Source organism: Eutrigla gurnardus (assembly GCF_963514095.1).
Source record: "Eutrigla gurnardus genome assembly, chromosome: 5".
NCBI lineage: Eukaryota > Metazoa > Chordata > Actinopteri > Perciformes > Triglidae > Eutrigla > Eutrigla gurnardus.
The window spans coordinates 12,831,009-12,858,002 of record NC_139919.1 but is presented as its reverse complement, the minus strand read 5'-3'; the positions used below and the strand labels follow the sequence as shown (position 1 = coordinate 12,858,002).

The following is a 26,994-nucleotide window of genomic DNA, read 5'->3' as shown; positions in this document are numbered from 1 at the left end:
TTTTTAAAAAAAAACACACACATCAGTCGGTTTTTCCTTTTGGGTTCATCAGTTTGGGAACACTGTTACAAGGTTTGTAGCTCTGTAAATAGAAGTGGAATCTATTTTGTCCACTGTAAATCAGCCACTGAAACCAGTATGGATATGGCAGCTGTTTTGTTTTGTACAGGATGTTCAGATTTCTGTAGGGTGGTTTGGATGGATGCTGGTTTTGCTTTGGTCAAAAACCAAACTCTAATGTTTCCCATCCTCTTTAGCTAGTGCAGAACCAAAGCCACAGAGTTAACGGTCATAAGGAGAAAAAAAAAAACATTTTGAAAACAACGCTCAGATGAAATCCCATCGACCCTACAGAAATAGTTTGACTGCCCTGTATTTTGTGCTCACAATTGTTCTTTAATTGAATTGATAATATATCCCTGATCTCTTTTGTTGGACTTTTGTTTGAAAATGGGCAAGATTACAGCGACATATGTCTTTATACAATTGGATCTTATGGGTATTTATTTGTGCATTTGTAAGGAAGCTAACACATTTCTAAATATGTTTGAGCCTAGTATTATTAGACACCATTTGTACATTATATAGCAGAGGTGTTCAGTGTCATATCTGATGTCTGGTATGTATGCTTTACCATTATGTGTGCCAATAAACCGTGCTTAAAAAGGAGTTGAATTTGGTTTGGTTACATACACCATGTGTCTCTATCTGTTTTTTTATGTATTTACTCTATTAAACCATTGGATTGATATTTAATCACAATATGGGAAGAAATCTATTGCAAAAGAAATAAAAGGAAGAGAGGAGTTAGAGATGTTTACACCGAAAGAACACTCACCAGAATGCAATGCAGCCCCTAAAACAGGTTGTGTTCATAAACATGAACCATTATTCAAACACTAATTCAGTACTTGGTTTTTATTTACATCCTCATTAATTAACTTTTGATTCAAAGTCTGGTTTCTGAGGATTGTCGGAAATCCCTAAAAACTAAAATAACTTCTGTAATGTGATGAATATTTCGTTTATCTATATATCTATAAATTGGGCATGAATCATCTGCCCCCCTATCATCTGTACATTTACAAATTTATGGATATTAAACCTCAAAACAATTAGGATGCAGATAATAGCCTACGTTAAGTAAGATTTAACCTAGAATTGATGTATCTTCCCTGTAGTCATCCCTCCTCTGTCTATCTGACCAGACTAACCTGATTTATTCTGCAAAGTGGAATTCAAACAAATGTATGAACTACTAGCAAAGTTCTCCAGATAACTCAGTGGGAAGGAACAGACCTCCGTACTGTTGTTGGGTAGACTTTTAATCCAGGACACTTTGATGGAGGTTTGGCGACACCATGTGGTTAATAGTGGGTACTGCAACAACATTGAATCATTCTGCAATTCTAATGTCATTATTTTCTCAGCATGCTGCAAAGAAGCACTATAAGATACGATCTAAGTACAAGTTAACCATTAATAAATGCACACATTATATTAACATTAATTCATTCATTTATCTTGACCGTTAAATACAAATTACTTTGTGACCGAGTCTTTGTAATTTTCATAGCCTTTGGGTTTACAGGGAAATCAGTCTAATCATTTCAGCCCTCCCTTGTGTATACCATACCTATTTACCTGTAAATTTGGCTTCATGAATACGAAATTTAACCCAAAAAGTAAAGTAAACTCAGTGTTTTTGTTACATATCATGAGGGCGTAATTCAGTTATTCCAAGTTATTGTCAGGGGATCAATTATATGTCCTGTTTTTTAAATTTATATCAATAAGATGATAAAATGTGTTGAATGTGCTTCGTAACGTCCACCGCTGTGACGTCATTTGTTTTCAGGGTTTTACCCACAATGCAGTGACGTTGCACAGGGCGACGCCGCGGCCACAGTAAAGATGGCGGACTTGTTGGGCAGCGAGCTGTCAGAGGAGAAAGAAGCCGAAATTGAGCTAAAGAAGAGACAGAAACGGCCGTGGGATGATTTACGCAAGTCGGGTAAAATCGGTATAACCCCAGAACTGCCAGAGACGTTGGGATTTTACGACATAAGCGCTGTCAGGCGGCAGCAACGGGAGCAAACGGCAGGTAATGGTCGGAGCCACCGACGTTACTGACGCTGAGGAACGTCAGTTGTTTTAGTTTGCTGACTGTTAGCAGTGTTTCTGTGGTGACCCATACATGTAGTAATAGTTGTTTTTAATTACGTTACACGAGCTTCAGGAGGAGCGTTGTGTTGTCAAAGCTGAGTTGAGCTGTCAGTGTGTTTGTATGTAGTTAGCCTTTCAGTCAGAGCGACACATCTACTGGCTCAGCAACCGCTCAGTAACCGAGACAGTAAACACTATTTCTGGGTCTCTGTCACTGTCTAGCGACTCTACTCACGCCTGGAGGTAATCTGCAGGTCTGCTTGAAGTTCAGTGAGCAGCACGTTAAGTAATATAGTCAAGTTACTCTGTCTGACAGCAGTTTTCACTACGGAGACGACACAAATCATGCTTAACAGGTGTTACGCCAAATTCTGTCACCAGTAACATTATGTGACCTGATTAATTTGACCTCTACTGCCCCGGCAAACTTTTTGACCAACTATTATCACAAACCGCGATAGGTGTAAAGAAAATAAACACAGAGGGTAATTACATGTTAGGGCTACTCATGTTCAATATATGATGGTTAAATGATTTGTTTTATACGAAACACCTGTGTCGTGACAGGAATGTTTCACTATTTTCTATAATTTTATGTACAAGTGAGTTAACCAATGAATCGAATAAATAATAGGCAGATATTGAAAATCATTAGTTGCAGACCTACTGTAGTCACACATCAGCTGTCATTATTTGGTCTGAGAGAAAACTGATGGGTCACAGTTTCATGTTAACAAAAATCTCAAAATGTTTACTCTGTTTTTAAATACTAGAGTGGCACCATGTTTAGTAACAGCTATTAAAAAAAGGGTACCGTACTGTTCTGCTCATCCCATGATCTCATACTTGTTTGCTTTCTGCTCACTGTCCTTATTATGTAAAAATGTTCATAAATAATAAGTCAGATAAAAGCCTTTAAGAGTGGAAAGCTATGCCTGAAACTCTTCATTGAGTCACAGATTTACATGTCACACATGTTACCATTGATCCCCATTTAACCCGGCACATTGACAATTTATCTAATCAAGTAAAGGGCACATCTGATGTTAAGTAAACACTACTGAATAAATATTGGGCGGTGTAAAGTACAAATACTAACTGTCACTGAGCAAATTCACAAAAGAGGGAACATTAAAATATAATTAATTATGCAACAAGGTTCTTGGGCCCTTGTTTATGTGACCATTAACTGTATTTGTAATCCATGCATGCTTGTTGTGCTGAATGTACCTTACAATATGAGACTTTTTTGATTTCTTTAAATTCCATTGAACTCCAACATGAACAGCTTTGTGCGCAACTTTAACAGCAAAACTGTTGCCTGTTGAATCAACATTATACTGTTAGGTCACGTGATGTTTAAGCTTGCCTTGTTTGACAGGATCTCACAGGTTCAAGTCAAGTGGAAGTAATTTCAACACAGTGGACATGTATTGAATTAAATGTATTTCATTTGAAGAGCCTCTAATCGTTCTTTAAAGAGTTTCTAATACATTAATGGAGTCACTTTTTCAGTTTTTATGTCTAAATATGTAGAATGCTTCTCTTGATGTAAACAGGCAGTATTTTACAAGGCAAATTTATTTGTCATTACCACTTTACTTACACTGCTACATGTTAGCATGACAAAACCAACTGTATATCACAAAGAAGTTAATTTTGCATGTTCAGCCTTTATAAAGATGTAATGATGGTGCATTAAATAAAACGTTGAGCTAAGAATGTTTTTAAACCTCCAGTTTTAAGAGTTTCCTTCTTCTCTATCATTTGCAGTGTGTCACTAGAAACTCTGGCGCTCTTATTGTGTTGATAGCTGTGGTTGTAATTGTTGCATACAATGGCCTTGTGGTAACACTGGTTCCCTGATGTTTTTCCAGATCCATCGTTGACTCGCTTCATTAGCGCAGAGCTCACCAGAGGCTACTTCCTGGAACACAATGAGGCAAAGTACACCGAGCGCAGAGAGAGAGTTTACACATGCATGCGTATTCCCAAAGAGCTGGAGAAGGTACTTTATATTGCAAGTATATTTATAATACAAGTCCTGAACTCAGCTGCCCTCTTTCTCTTCATTTACCTCCATCTGTCTGCTCCTGCAATTTGACTCAGTTTACAGCTCTCAGTCAGCCCTTAACTCTCAGTCCGAGACATGCTGAAGTCAATTAATTGTTTTTGTCATTTATGAAGTCAAAAAAAAAAAATACCAAAGGTTTGTTGGAAAAGCTTCACAAATGAAAATATAACCAGCTTGCCTTCTCCAATTAATATCATTATAAATTATTATCAATCTTTAGAACTTAATGTTTTTTATTAGCATTTTATTCAATTTCACGCTAGACTGTTGTATGTGATGTTGTATTCGTCATTGTGTATGTTTGACACGCTGACTAAAAAAAAACAAATACCCAAAAGGTTAATCAGTAATGAAAATAATCATTAGTTTCAATATCGAGGACCCACACACATGTGCATACATACATATTTTGAACAATTTTGTACAAATTATTGATTTATTCATAACAATATAACAGAAAAACATTTTATTATTTTGCCATGTTCTCACTGACCCCAGTTTATTTATGTTGCTCTCCTGATGAGCCACCAGGTGGCAGTGTTGAAACATGAAATGTGGATTAATCTGAACTGTGCTGCCTCTCTCTAGGAATGTTTGGAAGACATACTTTGCAATTATTATCGAAAATGACCAGTAAAAACACTGACCCAAGTAAAAAAAAAAAAAGAACTCAATTTAGTAAATAATAATTATCAAAAAAAAAAAAAACGTACAACTATTCCTTTGTTTATTGTTCCTAGAGTTGAGACCCCCTCTCTGCAAAGATTTATCCGAACAAGCGAGCCCAGACTAGCTCTTACTAGCTTGGTTTTTCCTTTGGGGGCAAGAGAGGAATGTGTGTAAACATAAAGCACCTCAGTGGCTTTACTGTGTTGCAGACAAACCTGAGTCACATAGAATCCACCAATGAGAGACAAACCCTCCCACCAGCTTCTACCAACACTTACCTCAGTGACTTCATCTTTCTCCCTTCACAAGAGTTAGTAAGAAGACTTAGCTGGCTTAAGCTTACGTCTTTGAAAAATGAAAAGGCAATGGCTATTTGTTTGTGGGGAACTGTGAAGGTATGTGCCTGCTGCATAATCTGGTCTTTTTTTATTTTGGTGTCACATGAGGTGGTTATAAGTTTTCACCTCTCTTTTCCTCCCTTGGAAAGAAGATGTGACCTTCTTAGATGTGATCCCATGACCTCAATTTAATTTTATTATTTGTCACAGAGAAATACTGAAAGATGATGACTAAATTTGTCTGCAGGCTGTACAGTCTTTCCCACTGATGGTGATTGTTTAACTTGATTTTGTCTCCATGCTGATAATCATTCTTTGACTTGGAGGTATTTCCTTGTGACTTTTCCAGCTGATGACCTTTGGCTTCTTCTTGTGTGTGGACGCATTCCTGTACGTCTTCACCCTGCTGCCCCTCAGGGTGCTGCTGGCCATTCTCCGCCTCCTCACCCTGCCATGTTGTGGCTTCAGGTCAGAGCCTGATCACACACTCTCCTAGCCGTAAACATCACCAAAGAAAACTTCATGCATGCATTGCACCTGCATATGAAGAGAAACACTCAACATGAACCAACATTCAAAGTATAATAAAATAACACAATTACACACAAGCCTCAGGTATAAATCTGTATCATTCAGGGGTGAAAAAATGTCTACAACCTTCTGAATAAATTATTGAACTTTAATTGCTCACACACTGCTGTCAAGCTGCTCTTCCACATGGAGCAAACATTCTGGTAAATGTCTTTCTGTCCATCACTTGTTGCTGTCAAGGTTTGTCTAACTACGGTTCCTACCTCTTACCATCCAGTCGAAGGGCTATATATAGATTTGACTCTGCAGGTGTGGAAATTGATTTGATGGAGTTTCCAGGTCTTGATACGTTTTTTGGCTTTGTACAAAAGATGTGGAAAATGAGGGGAAAATACAATAACATTTCAATACACAATGTAGCTTTTAGACAATTGTCATCCTCCGCGAAGTATGTTTTCATTAACAGCCGTTTCACTTTGAACACACATTCACCAAAATGCCAATGCAAAGTATACATTCATTTGACAGCTTTAGTTACTTTGCAGATAGAGATTATAAATACAAAATCTAAATCAACTAATACATTGTATATTAATAAATTAGCTCCACCCTTGTCAGCTGCAACATTCAAGTGATGACCAAATGCATGCACCACTAATTTGATAACAATAATATAATATCTGTAGTTCTGAAATTATGCAACCATTATGCAAAGTGAGTACTTTTTACTTTTGGTACTACTTTTGATTTGAATAGTTTTGTACAGCGACTTGATTTTGAATACAGGAGTTTTACCTGCAACAGAATACATTCACACTGTAGTATTGTTACTTCAAAGGCCTATATATATATATATATATATATATATATATATATACACACACACACACACACACACACACACACACAGATACACACACACACACACCCACACGCACACACACATACAGAAACCTTCCTGATGGACACTACCCGTCCATCTGCCTACCTCTCCTTCTCTCTGATTCTTCCCCTCACCTTCCTCCCCCCTGCAGGGCACGCACATGCCCCTACTGCAGAAGAAGCAGGTATGCTCCCTAAAGCTTATCAAGGCTTTATAGATGTTATCTCTGTCCTGAACTGGCCTCAACATCCATTCACTAGTACCTCTTCATCTCTACGGTGTCTGTTAGCTTGGCTTCTCACATCATTCTTTTCCATTCTCTGAGCCACAACAGCCATGTTGGTTCCACATAAGTCTGGGTTGTGTTTGTTTTCAAACTCATCCCGGGAAGGTTTGCTGAGAGTGCATGCTCATTCTCATCACCAAGCCGCTTATCATACAGCAGCTGCACATGCTTAAACTGGAGGGCATGCTTATTGTACAGCTCCTCTGGAGCAGTATGGGGCTCATTTATCTTTAAGTCAGTTGCTGCACAGATACCCCCAGCTGCTCTGCAGGTCGCAGGTTGGCTTCTCTAACAAGTTTTGCATCAGAAATCAAGCTTTCTCTTCTTTTTCTGGTGCAGTCTTAGTTCCTATCAGGCTAATACATAATGTCACATAGCGATGGCTACTTGGGATGCAGCACATCGCCGACTGCACTGAAACATACATAATATTCCCGTGTGTTATGGAGATAATGCTTGTAGGATAGAGATAGTGAAGACTGCTTTGTAGGCTACACTACCAGCAGCTTGTCCCCGGAGAGCCGCGTGCGTCTCACATGTCGGGGATAAGATGCATCAGCACCTTGACCACCTGAATACAAAAGCAACTGCTTGCCGTTGCATGTTTTTAAGAGGAGAGTAATGCTGTTAATCCATTATAGGAAAAGATAATTGACAGAAAATTAACCAGCAACAATTTTGCAGATTGGATTGATTAATCTAAATTCCAACTTCCTAAATTTGAGGATTTGCCTTTATTTTTATATGAAAAAAATATATAATCCCTTGGTTTTCAAACTAAATAAGACATCACCTAAGGCTTTTGGAATTTGGGTACGTTTTTTTCTTCTATCTTTTATAGACTAAACAATTATATTATACATTAACTCATAGACATAATGGTAAGGTACAGCCCAACTATTTTACTAACTTTACTTCATATCCCCCCCTACCCCCAGCAGTTATCCTGTTTTATCATATATTTAATTCTATCCCTTTATGTCTTACCTCTCTCTTCTATCTCGTACCTCTCTTTTATCTTCTTCTACAGCTCACTTTGTCGTTGTGCACTAAATCTTTACTCATTTATTGTAAATTATTGAACATTGAACACTGAACAACAACACTTTACATCTTGTGGGGAAAAACAAAATTCATAAATGGATCATTCACGGCAGCCCTCACGCTTTAGTTATTATTTTTGAGCCATGCCTGTTTTCCATGAATGAGGATACAGATGGGACCACTGGATGGAGCTGTAGCTTCAGGAAAACAAACCACCAGAAATCTTCAATGTCATGGAGAAGCCTTCCTGATATCTAATCCGAATCATGAATTGAATGAAAATTGAATATGTAAGACAAAACAATAAGGTTAATGCCTTTTATGTTAGTTCACCTCACAAGTGGTACTCGATGTAAATTCAGTGTATTCAAACAAAACCCAATAATAATCTTTGGTTATGAAGGCAATCATTGTCGTTTATGATTTAGACAAAGGTTCTTCTCGTCCCGTTCTCTTCACAGCTGCTCACAATTCAGAAGACACTTGATTAAGCTCATTTACACATCTACCCAAACTCAGGCCATTTCTCATCACTCTGTTTTAAATCGGCTCCTAAAATAGCTGCACACCCTCAGCCCCCCTTTTCTTCCGTCACAAACATGACTTATTTTCCTCTCTCATCAAAGTGTAACAAGCTGAGGAGCAGTAGCCCTGTTGTTGTGATGCAAGACTAATCAACAGCTACTAAAGTAAGGTAACGGTGGCTGTTAGAGTAGCTCATTGTTGTCCTGCCATGTCTTGTGCTCTAGTGAGTTACTCAAGTAAGAGTCTGTGTGGTTTAAAGTGATTTAATGGGGAACCTGTACACTGTAGTCTTTGTGGCAATGCAGTAAAATAAACAGCCAGCTGTATGGCCATATCATCAGGTAGAAGGTCCCTGTTCTGTATGAGAACCATAATGTTTGTAATTATAGCCAGTAACAGAAGCCTCTGTTGTGAGTGGATGAAACATATTCTTCTTGCTGTGGTTAGTGGTAGTTTCATGTATTCCAGTTACCCAGCTGACATGTAAATATGCAGGATGTCTTAATAGTTAAGCTCTCTCTCTGGCCCTTCCTGGTTATCCCTGCCATGGTAAATACGAAATAACCGCTCCTATGGATTTGCCCTCCTCCTAATTTGCTCTACCCATTAAAAGACACGCTTTTCCTTTTTTGCGGTATGTGACTGCTTAGCCTATGTGTTTCATACCACTTAATTTGCTCACCCAACACCATTTTAACATTTCTGTCCAAAATGCTGCACCCCGGGGCGACCTCTAGTTCACTCTGTAGAGCGTGACAACCATGTAGGCTGAGTCCTTGGCCGAGTTCAATGCCGACGCATCTCCCCCTTTGCTGACATTCTCCAGCTGCTCTACTCAAAAGGCAATAAAGCCCCAAAAAAATAATCTTTAAAAAAAGCACCCATTTTGGTAAAAAAAAATCAATATTTCCACATAGATAGATGCTCAAACACATAGGAGTTTTTGTTGGTTACCTGCTGTCTATTTGTTAGATAAGAACAACAAAGGATGGATCTTTATAAGACCAGAAGCACATAACAAAAATATATTAAAAGGAGATAAATCTCATATGAATGAGATAACGATTTGTATAAAGCGGATACAATTTTAATATTTCATATTGTGTTATCACTACCCAAATAGTTTTGCTGTATGTGGGATATGTCATTTTGAACAGAAATGTATTATTATTCCCGTATGTGTTGACCTTCTGTGTCATAGCATGGTATGAATAGCAGGGACCGTTTAGAGCCTCAATAGCCAGCAGTAGTCAGTAATGCTGAATGCACTTATTGTCATCTATGTGTTTTCAAGCAGTAACGTGCACGTTCAATCTGGGTCAAATACATCTTATTATTCATGCAGGGAATATAACCCTTTTTGTGTGCACAACTTAAGCATATACACTATGGATATACACTGCACTATCAGCATGCAACTATATGTTCTAGTACACAAGAATGTTAGTAAATGTGTTTCTATATTCAATGCAGATAATAAATTTGGTGTGTGTGTGTGTGTGTTGTGTGTGTGTGTGGTCAGCGGGTCTCGACTGCTGCAACCAGCGCAGGTATGTGACGTGCTGAAGGGTCTGATCATGGTGCTGTGCTTCTCCATGATGCATTATGTCGATTACTCCATGATGTACCACCTGATCCGAGGACAGTCTGTCATCAAACTCTACATCATCTACAACATGTTGGAGGTACCTCACTTTTTATACGCACACTCCTGACATTTACTGGTACAAGAACGGTGTGTAATTCAACATGGCTGACCCTAGCAGGTTTAGAACATTCATGTTCATTCACAGTTTTCTATTAGTGTTTTTAATGATTCTCTGAATGTCCATTTTGCAGTGTGCAGTACATAGTTCTAGCCACTAGAATGAAAACTTGTTTCTGATCAGTTTTTAAATAAGAAAACACGTTTGTGTTAGCGCCTGCTTGTAGTGAGCTGAATAGGTTAAAGGTTGAGTATTCTATTCAGAAACACTTTCTGTTATATTACTTGAAATCCTCGTAACATACAGATAGCAATGAATTAATTAAATGCTGTGCCATAATTAAAAAATGTTATCTGTGCCTATGGCAGGACTGTAAAAACCTTGTCCAATCAAAAACTTGGGCCGGAGAAAATAAATGGACGGCCTGCCAGTCAATGCTTACTCCCTGATTGCGTGCACTCAGGCGATCTCGAGTGCTTGTTTGTCGTTCTGGGGGAGCAGCTTGAACAGAAGTCTCTGTGATTTTTCCAAATGACCTACTCTGCTTTTAAGTGCAATGCTCATTGGTTTATTTAAAATGTTGTTACAAAGTTACAAAATGATCACCCATAGTACTGCATTAATGTCAGGCCTTCAAAGTGAAAAAGTATTGTTTAAAACCTGGAGATCACCCAGAATTGTAGAATATTCCTCATGTTGTGGCAAAAGGTGCAGATGTCAGACTGTACATTTATTGTCATTGGAAGACACTTTTATTTGTGATGGACCACCAAGAGATAATCACATGCAGTTCAATGAAAGGGTGTGATATTGTCTCAAAAAAGAACAAAGCAAACAGCTACCAAAACACAAGATGCATTCATGTAGATAGGAGGAAATAAATCTATCTTCTGGTTGAAAAACATTCCATGATCAATAAGTTTGGATCTTATCTGTCATTCCTCGTAAGGTGGCTGACCGCCTCTTCTCCTCCTTTGGTCAAGACATCCTGGACGCTCTCTACTGGACGGCCACAGAACCCAAAGAACGCAAAAGAGACAGTATAGGAGTCATTCCTCACTTCTTGATGGCCGTCTTTTATGTCTGTATCCTTCTTGTTCAAATTTACAGCCGAAATGTGGGTTTAATGTTTCACAGATGGCATTCAGTCACAGGCTCATTACATTTTTGTGAATACTGAAAAAGATAAATGAGTCCTTTAAGTGCTGCATCACTTGGCTGACAGACACCAGTATGACATTTGTTTTGATTTTCTTCCAATGAGACAGACGGACCAGAACTAATAGACACAAATTTAGACAAAGGGACCTGAACCCGCTCAGTACAGTAGTATATTTGTATGGTTTTCTTGAGCTTGCATAATGTACTTCAAGTTATGCGTTTGATGTTTGATCTTTTTATATTGATTATGGATAAATGACTTATTGTACGAAACAGAGTGAACGTCAGTGAATGAGCAGGGATGAGGGCTGTGATAAAGGATATGTTGTTGGAAGATTGTCTCTCTGACTATTACGATGCATACTTTTAATTACATGTTGATGACGTGACATTCAGTGCTGAAATGTTTTTTAAATCAGTCGTTTTCCTGAGTGGCTTTTCCTCAGTCCTCCATGCCATCCTCATCATGGTCCAAGCTTCCACCCTAAACGTCGCCTTCAACTCACACAACAAGTCGCTGCTCACCATCATGATGTCCAACAACGTCAGTACAGACACACACACACACACACACACACACACACACACACACACACACAAACATAAACACTTGCAGATAATATTGCAGTACACAGCAAATGCCTGATTAAGGATAATTTGTTATTTTGTGGATCATATATGCTTCTAACTGCATTTCTTTCTATGTTCTTCTGTTCTCTCAATCACAGTTTGTGGAGATCAAAGGAAGTGTGTTCAAAAAATTTGAGAAGAACAACTTATTCCAGATGTCCAACAGTGGTGAGATATTGATAAATCACACATTTAATACATTATTTCAAGTATTGAAAAGAGCAAGAGACCCAAAGACATACTTCTGTGCTTAAATTGAAAAAATATCTCACTTTTTTTTTCAGAATTTGTAAAATCATTACATAATGTATTATTTCAACTCTGGTGTGATGTTGTTAGTCTATAATTCACAGTTGGACAACTAAATACTTATTAATATATAATAGAATATAAAACTCATAGAGACTGAGGGGCATACTCATAAATAATTGCAGCAGCTGATAGCACCATGAATAACGCATCAAGGGTCCATCTCGAGGGCCGTTTCAGAAAGATATCGTGCTTATAATACTACAGCACAAACATGCCCATAAAAGTTAACCACTGAGTTTTTGTAATGTATTTTCAAAAATGACATGTAGAGCTTTATTAATTTATTTTCCAGGACACAATTCTCAGTGCATCCCCAAATAAATTAGTTTGAGCAGATGGTCCTTATAAATGTGTTTCAGTTTACCACCAATTCCCAATGGGACGTTTTTGCCAGTGAGGCTCATTTGCATAAAAGAGGCCACTTTTATATGTACATGTATGTACATATACTTATGATGTACTGTGTATCACAAATTGAATAACCTGTATTTGGGTTTTGTACTGTTGTTTGACAAAACAAGCTAAATTAGGACCTGGTGCTGAATGTTAAATAAGTGACACTTTCTCTTTTTTAAAAAGCTTATTTTGAGCTAGTCATGAAGATGAATCATGTGCTTTTTGGCAGTTTATTTTTGGATGGATATATGACTGACATGTATTCAACACATTTGATTGATTTTTGTTAAGCAAGCAGTAAAAGTACTCAAAACAAGGAATAACACAAGTAAAACAGTTAATTTGCATACATTTTATGAATCTGTCCATTTGCCTTTAATGTTCAAACAATACAGATATATTAAATGTACTTCCCTTTTGATTCCCAGAGGCAGCATGTATTAATTTATTTTTTATCTCAGTCATTACTGTCTACAGTAGAAGAAAATGGGCCCTAAATCAGCTGCTGTTTCCCTCTTGCAGTTTACTCACATTATGTAAGATTTCCTGTTTATGCAGCTGAGCGTTGTGCTAACGAGCATGATGGCATGCTAAACATTTACATCTGTGTTTTTATACATTACATGATAGTAGATGGATGTTTAAAGAATGCAATACAGTGATCAGACTACAAGCCTTGTGACTGTGCTGCTTATATCATAGCACCTTTTTTAGCAAAGCATAGTAAAACTGACAGATCTCATTTAACCTTTTTAACACAACCTGCTTCAACGGATTAATTCAGTAAGACAATACCGAATGTGGGTGAATGCAACGTGAATGCAACACAGTTAAGAGATCGTAATTGCATGTGTGTATTTGATCCTGCAGATATCAAGGAGCGGTTCACCGGCTACGTTCTCCTGCTCATCGTTTGTCTCAGGAACATGGAGCAGTTCTCATGGAATCCAGGTTTACCAACTTGTTTTTTTACTAGAACTGCACTTTAATGGATTACTTTTTATATTCTAGTATATTTAACAGTGACAGTGTGCTGCCCATGGTTTGTTCACTGTAGTTTGTCTATTTCAAAAGCTGATTATTTGAAAAACTCTTCAGTGTTGAAAGTCATATTTCCCGTCAGTACTTGACAAGTACTACTTGTTATGGTAAAAAAATTCAGAAAAATATGCTGAGCATCTCCTTTTGTTTGACCCACTGTAAACCACCTTGGGGATCGTTGTCTCTTCCAGTAAAGCGTGAATGAGGCGGAGCAGAGTGAAGGATGAGAGCTGGGTGTTTCTGGGTGACAGCCGTCTGAAAACACTCAGCTCCTCCTGTCAGTCTCAAAGCCAGAACACACAGTAGATGACAGACATGGCCTGTCAGCTGGAATCATAACACTGATGTGCTAATACTAGCAGAGCTACAAGGTGAACAAATCAGTTCCCAGTAATGTACATTGGTGGTTCCTGCACTTCTTTGTTTACATTATACAGAATCAAAGCATCTGATTTTAGCTAATTACCTGCTAAACCCTTGTTGATGAAATGAGAGTCAAATCTGTATAGTAAATTTCATTTGTTTGTTTGTTTATTTTTTCAATCATTGCATTAGAAAACTCATGCACTGAATAGAAATGCTATTACTCAAAAGTTAGTCTTAGAGATCTCTTTGGTGTCACACATGGTGATAAATGGTAATTGCAGGTGTGTTTTTGGATCTCACTTCCCAGAAATCACTGCTTGGGTTTTTGTTTTCCTGGGAATGTTACAACCGCCACTCAGTTCGTAATGCAGCAAATGCTAGGGCTTTCACTGGTGGGCCTTAGGATCCATCACTATTGTGTTACCTCATTCACCTTTAGATAGTGACTTAAAAGACATTTTAAAAAATTGAAATCTTTAAGATTATTACATTTGAACTGCACAAATGAATGTATTTGTGTTGGATCAAATTTGACATGTGTGATGGCTCGTAGTGGCAAACTGACAAAGATCTGACTCAGCAGTTCTCCTCAGCTCTATGAAGCGTTTTCCAGTCTTCTTCCAGCTATTTCTTGTCCAGTCTCACAGCCATGAATTAGCTACAGCAGTTGTTAGGGAGCTAAAGGGAGGTTGAAGTGGACATGTGTTGCTAACATGGTACAACCTTTAAAACTGTTAATGTCAGTGATGGTTTTTCTGCTTGTTCCCTTGTCCCCAAGTGTCCAAAAAATATATAGAGTTTGAAATATTTTAACCCCTGTGACTCTTCTTTCTCCAATTGGCTAATATAAGCAAAACTAGCAAAACTATTGTAACTTAAGTGTCACCATATTAAATATCTTAGATCAGAATATGTCAAAAGTGGGCAGTCCACACAACTAACTGCGATTGTCAACATCGGCCAACAAAAGTAATCTGTATCTACTCCCTGGTTTGTTGTAAGGCAATTTACAATTTAAGTGCAATAGAAATACAGACAAGAAGTCCACAAGATTAAAAAAGACAGGCCCTGCAGGGGATGAGAACAAAAAAGAATACATAAAAATGCTAAGAAAATATGAACAGATAAATAGCAGAGTAAAATTGAGTGTTTCCCTCGCTTCCTTAAAAAGCCTTGTCAAACAGAAATGGTTTAAGACCAGACATTGCAATGTGATGTTGTGGACAGGATGTAGACAATGCCCAGCAGGGACTAGGGGTGTAAATCTTTGGCTTCACTTCGATTCGATTAACGATACAGTAGTTGGAGATTCGATTCAAGGACGATTTTTTTTGTTGTTGTAACGATTCGATTCGATTCTGTAAACCACGATTTGATTCAGTAACTTGTAACCAAAATTCTATATCCATGAAATAAACATGCAATAATGCAAGTGAGACTATCTGTATTCTTCTGAAAGGTGAAAAATAACATATTTATTCTATAAAAAAGTAGTCCTGCATAATATTTTATTCTGAATACAAAAATGTAATGAAACATTGCTCAGTTATTTTGAACATTATTCAGTAGACTACATGCTGGCAGGGGAGAGAGTGTCTTAAACGTATTAAAACATTAATCATAAGTAAGAATCACGATTCATACGATTAAATACATTTATATCGATTATTGGTGAAGCCAAAACGATTCATTCTATTTATTTATTTTAGCAGATCGATTTAGTAGAATCTATAGGACTGACAATCGATTCATCGATTAATCGAATGAATCGTTACACCTCTACCAGGGACCGATGATCATGGTCACTCTCTCACAAGTTAGATTTAAAATGATTTACGTATAACACAAAGTTTCTTGTGCCATTTTCCTTCCCTCAGACCACCTGTGGGTGTTGTTCCCTGATGTCTTCATGGTCGTCACCTCTGAAGTTGCTGTTGACATCATTAAACATGCTTTCATCACCAAATTCAACGATATCACTGCAGAAGTAAGTTTCTAGATTTTTAGAATAGCCTCATTCACCAACTAATGACTTGTCACACACAATATTTGTATTTTAAATAAATAAATGTGATCTGTTTCCTATTTAAGACGTGTTTCCTCCCCTATCCATTACTGTTCTCGTCTCTATCCCAGGTGTACAGTGAATACAGAGCTAGTTTGGCTTTTGATCTCGTCAGCAGCAGACAGAAGAATGTAAGCAGCTGTCTCATTATACTAACATAGAAAGCATTGAGCCTACGCAGCTAATCAATGCGGTTTTTGAGGAGTTCTGTAATGTGTGCTTGTCTTGTCTGTAGGCTTGTACAGACTACAGTGACTCAGTCGCCCGGAGGATGGGCTTCATCCCTCTGCCTTTGGCTGTTCTGGTAAGAAAGGCTGCACTCTGTTATTCAGACACTAAATACCAGAAAAGAGTTAGTCATGGGCACATAAACATTAACCAGAACTTCCTAGAAACTTGTACTAGCTGCCTGATGGATTAATTTTTTTTGGTTTATATTTTATCAACTACGTATTTATTTGGATTTTAATGTTTTTAACAGCTTATTCGGGTGGTAATGAGTTCGGTGAAGGTGCAAGGAGCTCTTTCATACACGTGTGTGTTCCTCTGCTATCTCGGGTAAGACTATTTGAGTTATACTGTTGAAAATGTATTACTTATTACATGAGTTTATTGTGGATCATCCTGTACAGCATTTAAAATAGAGCAAGCTTTTCAGCTTTTATGTTGCTGTACTTGGCCTTTTCATTTCCCATATGCTGCATATATGTTCATTTAACTGTAAAAATCTAGCTCAAAAGGAGATTTAAATGCTGAAAATAATTTTGGTTGTTCATGCTCATTACTTTGAGTTATGTTGTTATTCCCTCTCTCTTCTTATCGAAGTTCAACATGAAGCATCGAGAGTATATATTATCTCCACTTCTTTTATCTTAACACTGGAATAATGTAGTCATATATAAATTTAAATGTTCCATTTTTTTCGTACAGTGTGTTGAATATATACATAGACTGTCACGGGCTGTATACATACAGCACACTAAGGGATGCAGGCATTGTAATAAACACACACAGAGAATCAGAGACACACACAGTTATATAAGTATTAACACTGTGCCCTCACGTTCTCCCTGTGCTGAGCTGCTGATTGCCTTGCTCACTCACATTTGCTGGATCTCATTGAGCTCATTCCATTGAAGAGTTTACCTCAGGGTGAAGAATACAATGCTGTCATCTCTAGTGCCATCTCTGGCCTCCCCCACCCCCTGATTTATAAATAACTCTGGCCCAACAGACCGCTCTGCCTTGGCAAAGACTCAGTCGCGCTGACACACGCTCAGTTGAAACGCCCTGTCACAGCGAGCAGTGGTCCACAGACCCAAATGTGTCTGTCTCTCTTCTAGCACAGTGTCAGAGCCTCATAGCGAAGCCCTGAACAGAGTAGGATGGTACACATCAACATCCCGATGTCAGTGGTGGGATGGGAACCGTGGCGATCGTAACCAGATGGTAGAAGAGATTCATTGTAACTGAGGCTCAAGACCACAATCACGCTGCTACATGCTAGCACTGAATAACCACAAGAAAGATGGAATAGGCTGTTCAGTTATGACAAGAACTACAATACTCATTATATATATTTATTTATGTGTGTGTATATGTATATATATATATAACATAACAACATCTATATCTCATGCTGAATCCATTAACCAAACTGGTAAAAAAAAAAAAAGTGTGATTGCGATTTTAATATCATGACTGCAATAGCAGGCAATGCAAATTTTAAATGTTACAATATTCTGTCATTGTTTTATTTTGCCAATTAAAGCTTCCATCAACAAATAGACAGAACTAAGTCTACATTAGAGCTGTGAATGCTTTGTCATGTTTTCATTGTTTTTAATCATTCAATAATTTCAACTGTAGAAGAAGTGGAATTGTGTGAGTGTTTCATCTACTAAATACTTCTTCCGGGCAGAAATGCAACGCTCTAATTAGCAGCCTTCTCCTTCTTTAGGCTGGTTACACTTAAAGTGTTGAACAGTATTGTGCTGTTGGGGAAGTCGTGTGTTTACGTCAAGAGGGCCAACATGGAGGACAAACTGTTTGAGACGCCCTCCACTGCTCCATCCTCCTCTGGGAAAACCCCCAGCAAAGCTGACCAGGCCAGATGTCCCACACCCTCAGGTAAGCCACGGACCATTTTACTTATTATCTTGTGAAGTCAACATCAACCCATTCAGTACCTTCAAATGACCGAATACTTAAAGGGGAACACCATTAAATTAAGAATTCCAAGATGGAATTTCCATGACCTGGGAAAGGTTGAGGACTTCATCTGGGTGAGTGTATAGCGTAGTCGTGTCTCTCCGAGCTCCCACTGCACAGTTCTTAAATTGCAAGATTTGGACAACACTGCCGTTCGACCTCTTTGACACGAATATATAGAAGGACTACAGGAACAAATTGTGCCCACCAAGACGACTTCTAAATCCGCAAAATCCTCCGGAAAACCCGAACATGTTGATGCTTCTTCAGCTAGCATTGACAATACCACTTTGGCTAACATGCTAACGAAGCTGCGGGCAGATTTACTGACTGGTCCAAACTTGCATTCTGTCCGGTTTGAAAACAAGCTGGCAACAATCGACTCGAAATTAGAAATGTACACATATACTCAGATCAAACTCCTGGGTGCTCTGTCAACTCAGCACCAGATAGCAAGCAGACACAGGAAGCGACTAGCGTGGAGCGTTACCAGCTAAAGAGACAGATATGTCCCCCATGATTTGGTGGAGACCAAAAACAGAGCAAAATGAGAGAGAATATTCCACTTCCATTCATCAAGTGGATACAACACAGATGCAAATAGATGATAATGGTGCTGTCTACGAGCTGAATGTGTAAATACGCGTAAACTAAGTGTTAACTCACAAATTGCCATCTTAACCTAAAAGGTGATATGTTAATGTTGTTTTTCCTCTGCCCCAAATGGCCAAACAAGTTCTCGCCTGTTTAAAATAACATGTAATATGCCATATGTCAACATATTTAGAATTGGAAGTTTAAAGGAAACAGCTTGATGCAGTTATTCCCAATCACTTTACTTGATTATTAAAACAGCTCAGCTTGATAACTTCACTAGTTATACCATGTGGATAGGTACTAGGGTTCGAAGGATACCAGAATAAGTCCTGAAATATTTAAGTTTCTTTGTATTTGTCATGAGATTAATACCTTCTTATTGTTCTCATCAGTAGATACAATAATAAACTAAGTAAAATATGATAATGAACAAAAACCAATATCCAAAAAGAAATGCTGGCACATTGAGATGTTATTGTGCACTCATACCTTCAGCATGAAATATTCAGAGCTCCAGTTGAGGTCATCTGCAGTGTGAACATGACACTTTGATTTTGGATCTAAATACAGAAAATGCAGCATAGACATGTTAAAAATGTATTTGATTTTGCAGCTGCTGCACATGCCATGACAGAAAATATATCAAATCTATTTATTGTGAATGACGCAAAATCTGTTGATCACAGAACATTGGCTTGAAATATTGGACAGATTTTGGAAGTTGCATCTTAGTTTGCACATATGAAAAGTGTGGAGAGCATCCTGGTGGTTCCCAGGAATAGATATGCAGTAAATGAGACGTCTCGGGATTTTATCTTTCTTGAATAATGTGGATTCTGCTCCCTCGCCTTGCACTCAATCATTCTGCACTTTGACATGCTGTATGTAATAAAACAGTAATGTCTTCCAGTGATACTTAGAAAACAAACACAAGACTCAAATTGAATGTTAATGAGTATTTTCCACCAACAGTGTTTTGTTTTTTATGTGTTTGTCTGCTGCATGGAGCACAGTTTACCAAACTCACTTTGCCTTAGAGAAGAATCATGTTTATATTAACATTTTATGCATTTAGCTGACATTTTAATTTACATTTTAGGCATTTAGTGGACATTCGCATCCAGACGAATGTGTCAGCTGGTAGAAGCTCAGTGTTGAGCTTCAGTCAGCTGATGGAGAAATGATGACCTTTTAGTCATTCATTGATTGATTGAAGTCTGCCTGAGTATCAGGGCTGTAACTTGTTAATGTTGAGACAAATTCCATAATGTGTCCAGAGAATAATAAAATTATTCCTTTCTGAGTATTCAAAATGGTTAACCCACTTAATACTTAATACTAGTGCACAATTATTAACGATTGTTTTTATAATTGATCTGCCACATATTTTGTCTATGGCAAAAACCCAAAGATATTCAATTCACAATCATATTAGACAAGGAATAGACTCAAATCTTGTTGAGGAGCTGAAATGATCAAACCTTCGTTATTTTGACTAATTGATCAATCTACTGTTTTTGCTCTACTTGCTCGATCAGTAATGTGACATTTCGTTATAGTGATGTAGCAGGTACGGCATTTGATGTTTTGATTTGGTTCTCAATGTGAGGATTCACAGCTCTTCTCTGTCTTACTGTATGTGATAGTAAACTGAATATTTTTGGAATATTGCTAGTCAAGATATTTGAAGACGTCACTTTGGACTTTCAGAAAATGCACAATGCATTCTTTCAAATTCATTTTGTGACATTTTACAGGCCGAAGGATTAATCAAGACAATAATAATTTTCATCAATAATGAAAGCAATTGTTAGCTGTCACCATAGTGGACTTTAGAGGCAGGGATGTGCTCAAAATCAACCTATATGACAGACATCAACAACTAAACAAAACCTTACTCCAGTATTCAAATGTTTACTAATGAAGCTCCTCATTACCATTCATGTAAATATCTTGACAAACCTCAGACACACACACACACATGTGATCAGACTCACAGATTTGGAGGTGGCAGTGTCTCCCTGTCATCCACAGCCAAATCCCTGCAGATCTTTTCTCCTATGTGCCTCAGACCCGCCTGCTGCTCTGAGCCAGGAGCTTTAAAATGACAAAGATCCTGATGGTGCATCATGTCATATCAAACATCAAAGCTCCTGCATGAATCTGGTTTCTCAGAAAGCAGCAGCTACAAGGCTTAAGGCGGCACACTCCAACATATAGCCTGTGTAGAGTATAGGAAGTAAATGAGACTCTGCTTCTGCTTTCACACATTTAGCCGCTGGGATTTGAACCAGCTACCTCACAGCACATGTTCACTTTTCTAACATTAAGCTACTTTGGTCCGTGCCTCCAGCTTCACCTGCTGCTCCAGTGGATTCACTGCACCATTATGTTCATCTGCATGTGTTTGTCTTTACAATGATCTGGATTCACATAAAATTAGATATGCCATCTGTCTATACTGCATGTTTTTGTCCAGAGGGCAGGAATGGGTAATGAGTGGATACACATCAGCCATTTCAAGCCCCATATGGTAGATAACTTTTATTAAAGCTCACATATCTTCAAGAAAACAAGTTGAGAACTCTTCTGCAGTATGTGATTTGAATAACACTTCTTCTCAGTCTTTTATAATGTGCACCCTCAAGGACTCCACATCAGTTCATTTACAGATGTTAATGCTAAATCCCAGACAGAAAGGGATGTAATTAAAATAAAACATGCATGTTTTTTTTTATGTGGCAGCCTTTATGTCCAAAATAAATTTCCAAATGGACAAATAAAGCAATCTTGAATCTTAAACTAAATAAAAAACCTAATTAAATAATCAAATAAAAAAATAACTTCTGCTGACAAACCTGCATTGACTTTAGTGAAAACACCACAGTGGCATATTGTTACCTTATAAAATGTATATGGTTAACAGTTGCCTTTTTACACTTCCAGCTATATACATGCGTGTTTAGATCGTGTCATAGCAATATAAACCTTTTTCTCTCTATTCAGATCTCCACTAACTCCTGAGAGTTATATCTGGTTCTTTACGTTCGCTACGTGCTCCTAACTTTCTGCTAACTTGCCTTGTCTGCCTGTTCTTTGATGCTTGACAGATCTTGTACAGTGGGTTAATGAAAGATTTGAGCTGAGTTGCAGAAGCAAATACTAAATAAGTAAAAACAATGAGCTCGGAGAAGTTAAAACCCCCTTCAGGGAAGGGAAGAAGTGCACAATTGGGTGATTATGAGTTTATCACTACTGGTAACTGCTTTCATTTTACACATACCATGGAAACATTGTTGATATTTGATCAGCTTTACATACAATACAATGTGAAGATGAGACTACAATTCATGAGCCAATAAATGGTCCTACACTACAAAACAGATCGATTGCTTATTTTATCCCGTGTTGTATGTCATTTTAAGCTTATGCTTCATCCTACTCCTTTTCGGACATGCTGGGTTCACTTTATTGTTAGTGGCTTGATTATTGAGATGGTTGTTTTGTTTGTACCCATGCATGTTTGAAATAAATCAAATCAAATCATAGCCAAACAAACGATGCAGCTTGTGGGATGCTTCACAAAATATCTTGAGTTCCAGATTTTTCTTGCTTTCCTTGGCTAGTTTAAAACGTATGCAATGTTTTCCGTAATGTTGTTAAAATATTGTTTCTTACTACGGTAATTACCTGTAAGTGTTTTGTAAAACCTTGTTATAATTGTTAGACCGATCTCTCAATCATCAAGTCAGAAGACAAGTATTGTGTTGTCTGATCCTGGCATTAGCAACTTAATCTAAGTTGACCTGAAACAAAGAGACATCTGAGAGATGTGTGGACTTCTTCAACTTTCAGTTGCCCTGTCATGTCTGTGTTCATGGCCTCAATCATACTGATTATTCTATTAATGCCTTACTCAAACACTATATATGCTCAGTAGGTTGTTTGTTCAACGCTGTCTGCAGTAAGATTTGGAGGTTTGTGTAGCCAGATAGCCAGCAGCTGGGCTGGTTGTCTCTGTAGCTATAGACTTGTTAATATCCAATGCTGCTTTGCTTTAGTCTCTTTAATATGATGAATTATTCTGTTTGGTTGTTTTTTTAATTCACTCCGTGCTCAAAGTGAAAAAGTCTTTGCAGTGTTTCGTCTTAATATTGTGCAGTAGCTTTCTTTTCTGGCTACATTTCATTATTCTTGCTCTGCACTGTTTTGAAACTCAGGTGGGTGTATGTCAGCAGGTTGAATCACTTCCTGTCACTCAAGCCAGAGCACCTTCACTTCTTCTGTTACAGGCAGAGGATTGCTGCTTGTAGGTTGCTTATTGCCCTGGGACTCCCCCATACTGCATGTTCTTCCTCTTCTTATCTCTAATAAACCTCTCGTTTTTCTACAGCTTAATTGATTTTCTGTGTCCACATAGCTCATGACCACACCCGTTTGTGGACTATATCCTTCCATCAATGTGCTGCTGCTTTGCCTAAGTTTCATGTTTTATGCTTTTAAGTAGAGCATCTGGTAATCATGTTAAAGGAAGAGTTTGACATTTTGGAATAAAAAGGGTTTTTTAATTAATTAACACGTGGTATCTTTTTTATTTTGTGTGCAAACAGATGACAATGGTATGAGCTGGAAGTAAACGTGGACCAAAGCTTTTGCCTAGCACTGCAATTCGATTTGAAACGGTCCATATTTCATTAAAGTCCCAGTTGGCAAGTCCGACAAATCGAAGTCAGATTTTGAATGTTTACAACTCTCACGCTCCTCCCACTTCCACCAAGCTCCTTCCCTTCAACTTCGTGCCCTTTGAAATCCCTTAGATCACGCCACCTTTGAAAGGCAATTAGTTTTTGACTTTCAAAAGCAGAATCTGTGATTCTCCCAGTGTGTTTTGTCTCCATCACCACCTACTCGCACTTCAAAGACGCCACAGCGTAGCTTTTATCGTTAGCCTACAGCTGCACTTTATGCATCATGGCTACCACTGTCGTCAGAGATTACTAAGAAACAATCCTCCTGCTTCCCTGAAGCCACTGGCGTGGTAACATTTGCCTTGCCTTGCCCCTTGACCTATGTAAACAATGATCGTTGACAGAAACTGTGTCCACGTTGCTTTGTACTGTAAAGCAAGTGGCCGCTCACAGGGGCTTCATGGTGCATTCAGGTGTACCTCGTACAGTAGTAGAGCCATAAAAAAACTACTTCAGTTTATCATAAACAATCCTGTTTTGACACTGATGAGGACTGAAGCTGCTGCTTTAACGTGCTGCTTGTGTTAAAGCCCACAAGCCGTTTAGAAGCTGAGCAACCTAACTCATCCGTATGCTATTCCTTTTTTGTCATAGCATTACATTTTTGCCCAATATTCTTCACAGGTGAATCCAAGATGGAGCAGAATCCCGTCACGCCATGCAGCCCACCTCCATCGTCCTCCCTCTCTGTGACAACCCAGCCGACTCCAAGGACTGAGATGTTTCCTCCCGCAGCCACTGATCCCTCTACTGCTGCTCCAGCTAGCCGTCCCCCAACTCCACCACCTGAACAACCTGCACCTTCGCTCTCCAAAGAAGAGGAGGGCGAGGCACAAGGAGCCTCAGAACTGAAGCCCAGGACTCCCAAGAAAGATCTGCTGGAGATCGATCGTTTCACAATCTGTGGTAACCGCATCGACTGACCAGCAGCAGCTGTCGATGTAGCGATGAACCACTCAGGAAAGACTGAGCGCATAGGGCACTTCAGGCCGGCTCTCTTGGCGAACAGCAGCAGAAAGCTGAGTATTTATTGAAGTCAGCAGCAATACAGTAAGTTATTGTGAACATAGCCAATTCTGCTGTTGTTGAAGCCTGAAGTCAAAAAGTTTGACAGATAAATGAAAAACTTGTGGAAGTCATGAGGATGAGCTGCCACCTTAGTTAGTGTGTGTGAGTGAATGTGTGTGTGAGTTAGAATGTGTGAAGCAGCGTGGATGTGAGTGTGAAAGCACACAGCACTTCCTGTTTGAGCAGCACTGGGGCCAGAAAGAGAAACTTCTCAGTTCGCTCAGCACTCTTTAAAAAAAAGGTCACACCTGAATCATTCTACATGCTTCAAGTGTTTCCTTTGCTACCTAATTAAAAGAGTATGAGGGTTTTTCTGTTTTTTTGTAAAATATTTGGTGTCATCCAACATATCAACACAATTTGCAAGAAAAACCTGCCTCTTTTTCTTTCTTTTTTTTTACCTGATGGCTAATCCTTTATAATCAGAAACTAAGCTTACTTCAACAATTCAGCTAAGAAAGAAGAAATTGGCTATAAAGGGGGTAAATGTGTCTTAAAGCTTCCTTCAATGATGGATTGAAGTCGGTCGTTCCCAACCTGAGGGTCATCACCTGCAAGGTGCCTCAGTGCAGCATTATTTTACTTTCCAGCATCATTCGATGGAGTCATTTTAATTCAAGCCTTTCGTTTACACAGCCAACACGGACCCCGTCAGTGCACGACATTAACAAAAGATGCCGGTAGGTGGAGAAAGGAGAAACAAAGAAAACTTGTAGTTGGTTAATAATATGCTGAAAAATTAAACATAATCTTAATTTTGTTATTGCTTGGGGAGCATTTTTCAACATCTTTTAATTATCAATTAATTATCCAAAACCCTCTTTATAAAGGATCTTCATGATCCCAAGGATTAACATCAACACCAATTAGCCTGTCATTGTATTAGAAACATGTTTTTTTAATTTTCTTTCAGTCAGAAGAATGTTTGCACTGATGGACTGTATTTTCTTAAACACGATGGGTGATGTTTCTCATTCATCCCTAATGTTCTAATGTTTACATCTTAGAAAATAGAAGCAATATTTCCGCAACAAAATGCCTTTTCTGCATGTGTTTCACATTTTGTTGACTGACCTTGTAAAATTGTTTGCTATGATTGAAACTTTTCTTATTTGCAATGAAAAATCTATAAAAATAATATGTAATAGATCAGTTATATCATCTAGCTTCCATTCAAATGCAATTGAGTGCAACATATAATATATTGTTTTTAATATATTCGTTTTACAATTGCATGTCAGGCCATAAACTTCCAGCAGCCAAATATTTAATTTGTGTCAGCACTTGATGGCTTTTGTTATCTGATCCAAGTAGCTCAAATCGATTATGGTACCTTGTGTAGCATTTTATACTTTGTGCCGTCTTTACAAAGTTACTCTTACATAGTTTTGTTCAGCAAGCTGAGTGGTTTTAGCTGAATTAAATACTTGTACGAGATATAATTATTGGGCACCCAGCTAAATGCTGGTCAGTTTGAAGAAAATCAAAAACAAGTGTTTTCTGTAGGTGATTATTTTAACTCTGATTTTGTTTGATTCTCTGCCCTGTTTAATTATACAATCCACATTCTGACACATATTTAACGTTGCTTTGGAAGAAGCTGTCATAGTGTTAAGTGGAAGGAAGAAGAAGGAATATATATATATACATACATATATACATACATACACACGCATACATCTAGAGTTGTTTGATTCTGTTTTGGAGAAAAGAAATGTTGTTTATAATGTGAATTACCATTGTAATAAGGAAGAGTGTTCTATTTTTGAAGCTGCCAGTTGTGATATGATAATATTTTACATGCATGAAATCTGAATCTCCTCAGCACTTCATGTGGTTTTGGGAAATGTCTCGTCTCCACTGGCCTGAGCTCGGACCTGTAGTGGTCTGTCAGCCCGAGGGTCAGAGTGTCCCACTGAACCACAACCGGACCAATGGCTGGGCCAATGGAGACCAGGCAAAAGTATTCTTATATGAGCTGTGATGGTCCAGTACACTGCCTGCTTTGTTTCTGTTTGGTTTGGTTCCTTATTTAATTCCTACCTCGATATTGAATGGAAATGCCCCTTTTGGATTAATAAAAGATTGTTTCTTAAGTGTGTTGTTTGAATGTAACAAGTACAATAGTTAGAAGATAATTGTCTGTCGCCCCTGATGTAGCTTTGTTTTGTGGTTTA

The 26,994-nt window shown here is 38.2% G+C and overlaps 1 protein-coding gene across 2 annotated transcripts; it reads left to right on the top strand.

Annotated features, from left to right (window-relative positions):
- The first annotated feature begins 1,901 nt into the window (after positions 1-1,901).
- On the top strand, positions 1,902-26,915 carry tapt1a (transmembrane anterior posterior transformation 1a). 2 transcript variants are annotated; one of them, XM_084009285.1, is made up of 15 exons: positions 1,902-2,104; positions 4,044-4,174; positions 5,597-5,715; positions 6,813-6,845; positions 10,039-10,201; positions 11,172-11,307; positions 11,830-11,927; positions 12,112-12,181; positions 13,592-13,672; positions 16,006-16,115; positions 16,265-16,324; positions 16,429-16,497; positions 16,675-16,751; positions 18,154-18,323; positions 24,374-26,915. In XM_084009285.1, exons 1-15 carry the CDS (start codon positions 1,915-1,917, stop codon positions 24,670-24,672), a joined length of 1,806 nt encoding a protein of 601 aa, XP_083865411.1. In that variant the 5' UTR covers positions 1,902-1,914; the 3' UTR covers positions 24,673-26,915. The 2 variants fall into 2 exon arrangements, with proteins under 2 accessions (XP_083865411.1, XP_083865412.1); XM_084009286.1 differs by lacking the exon at positions 6,813-6,845.
- The last annotated feature ends 79 nt before the right edge of the window (positions 26,916-26,994 follow it).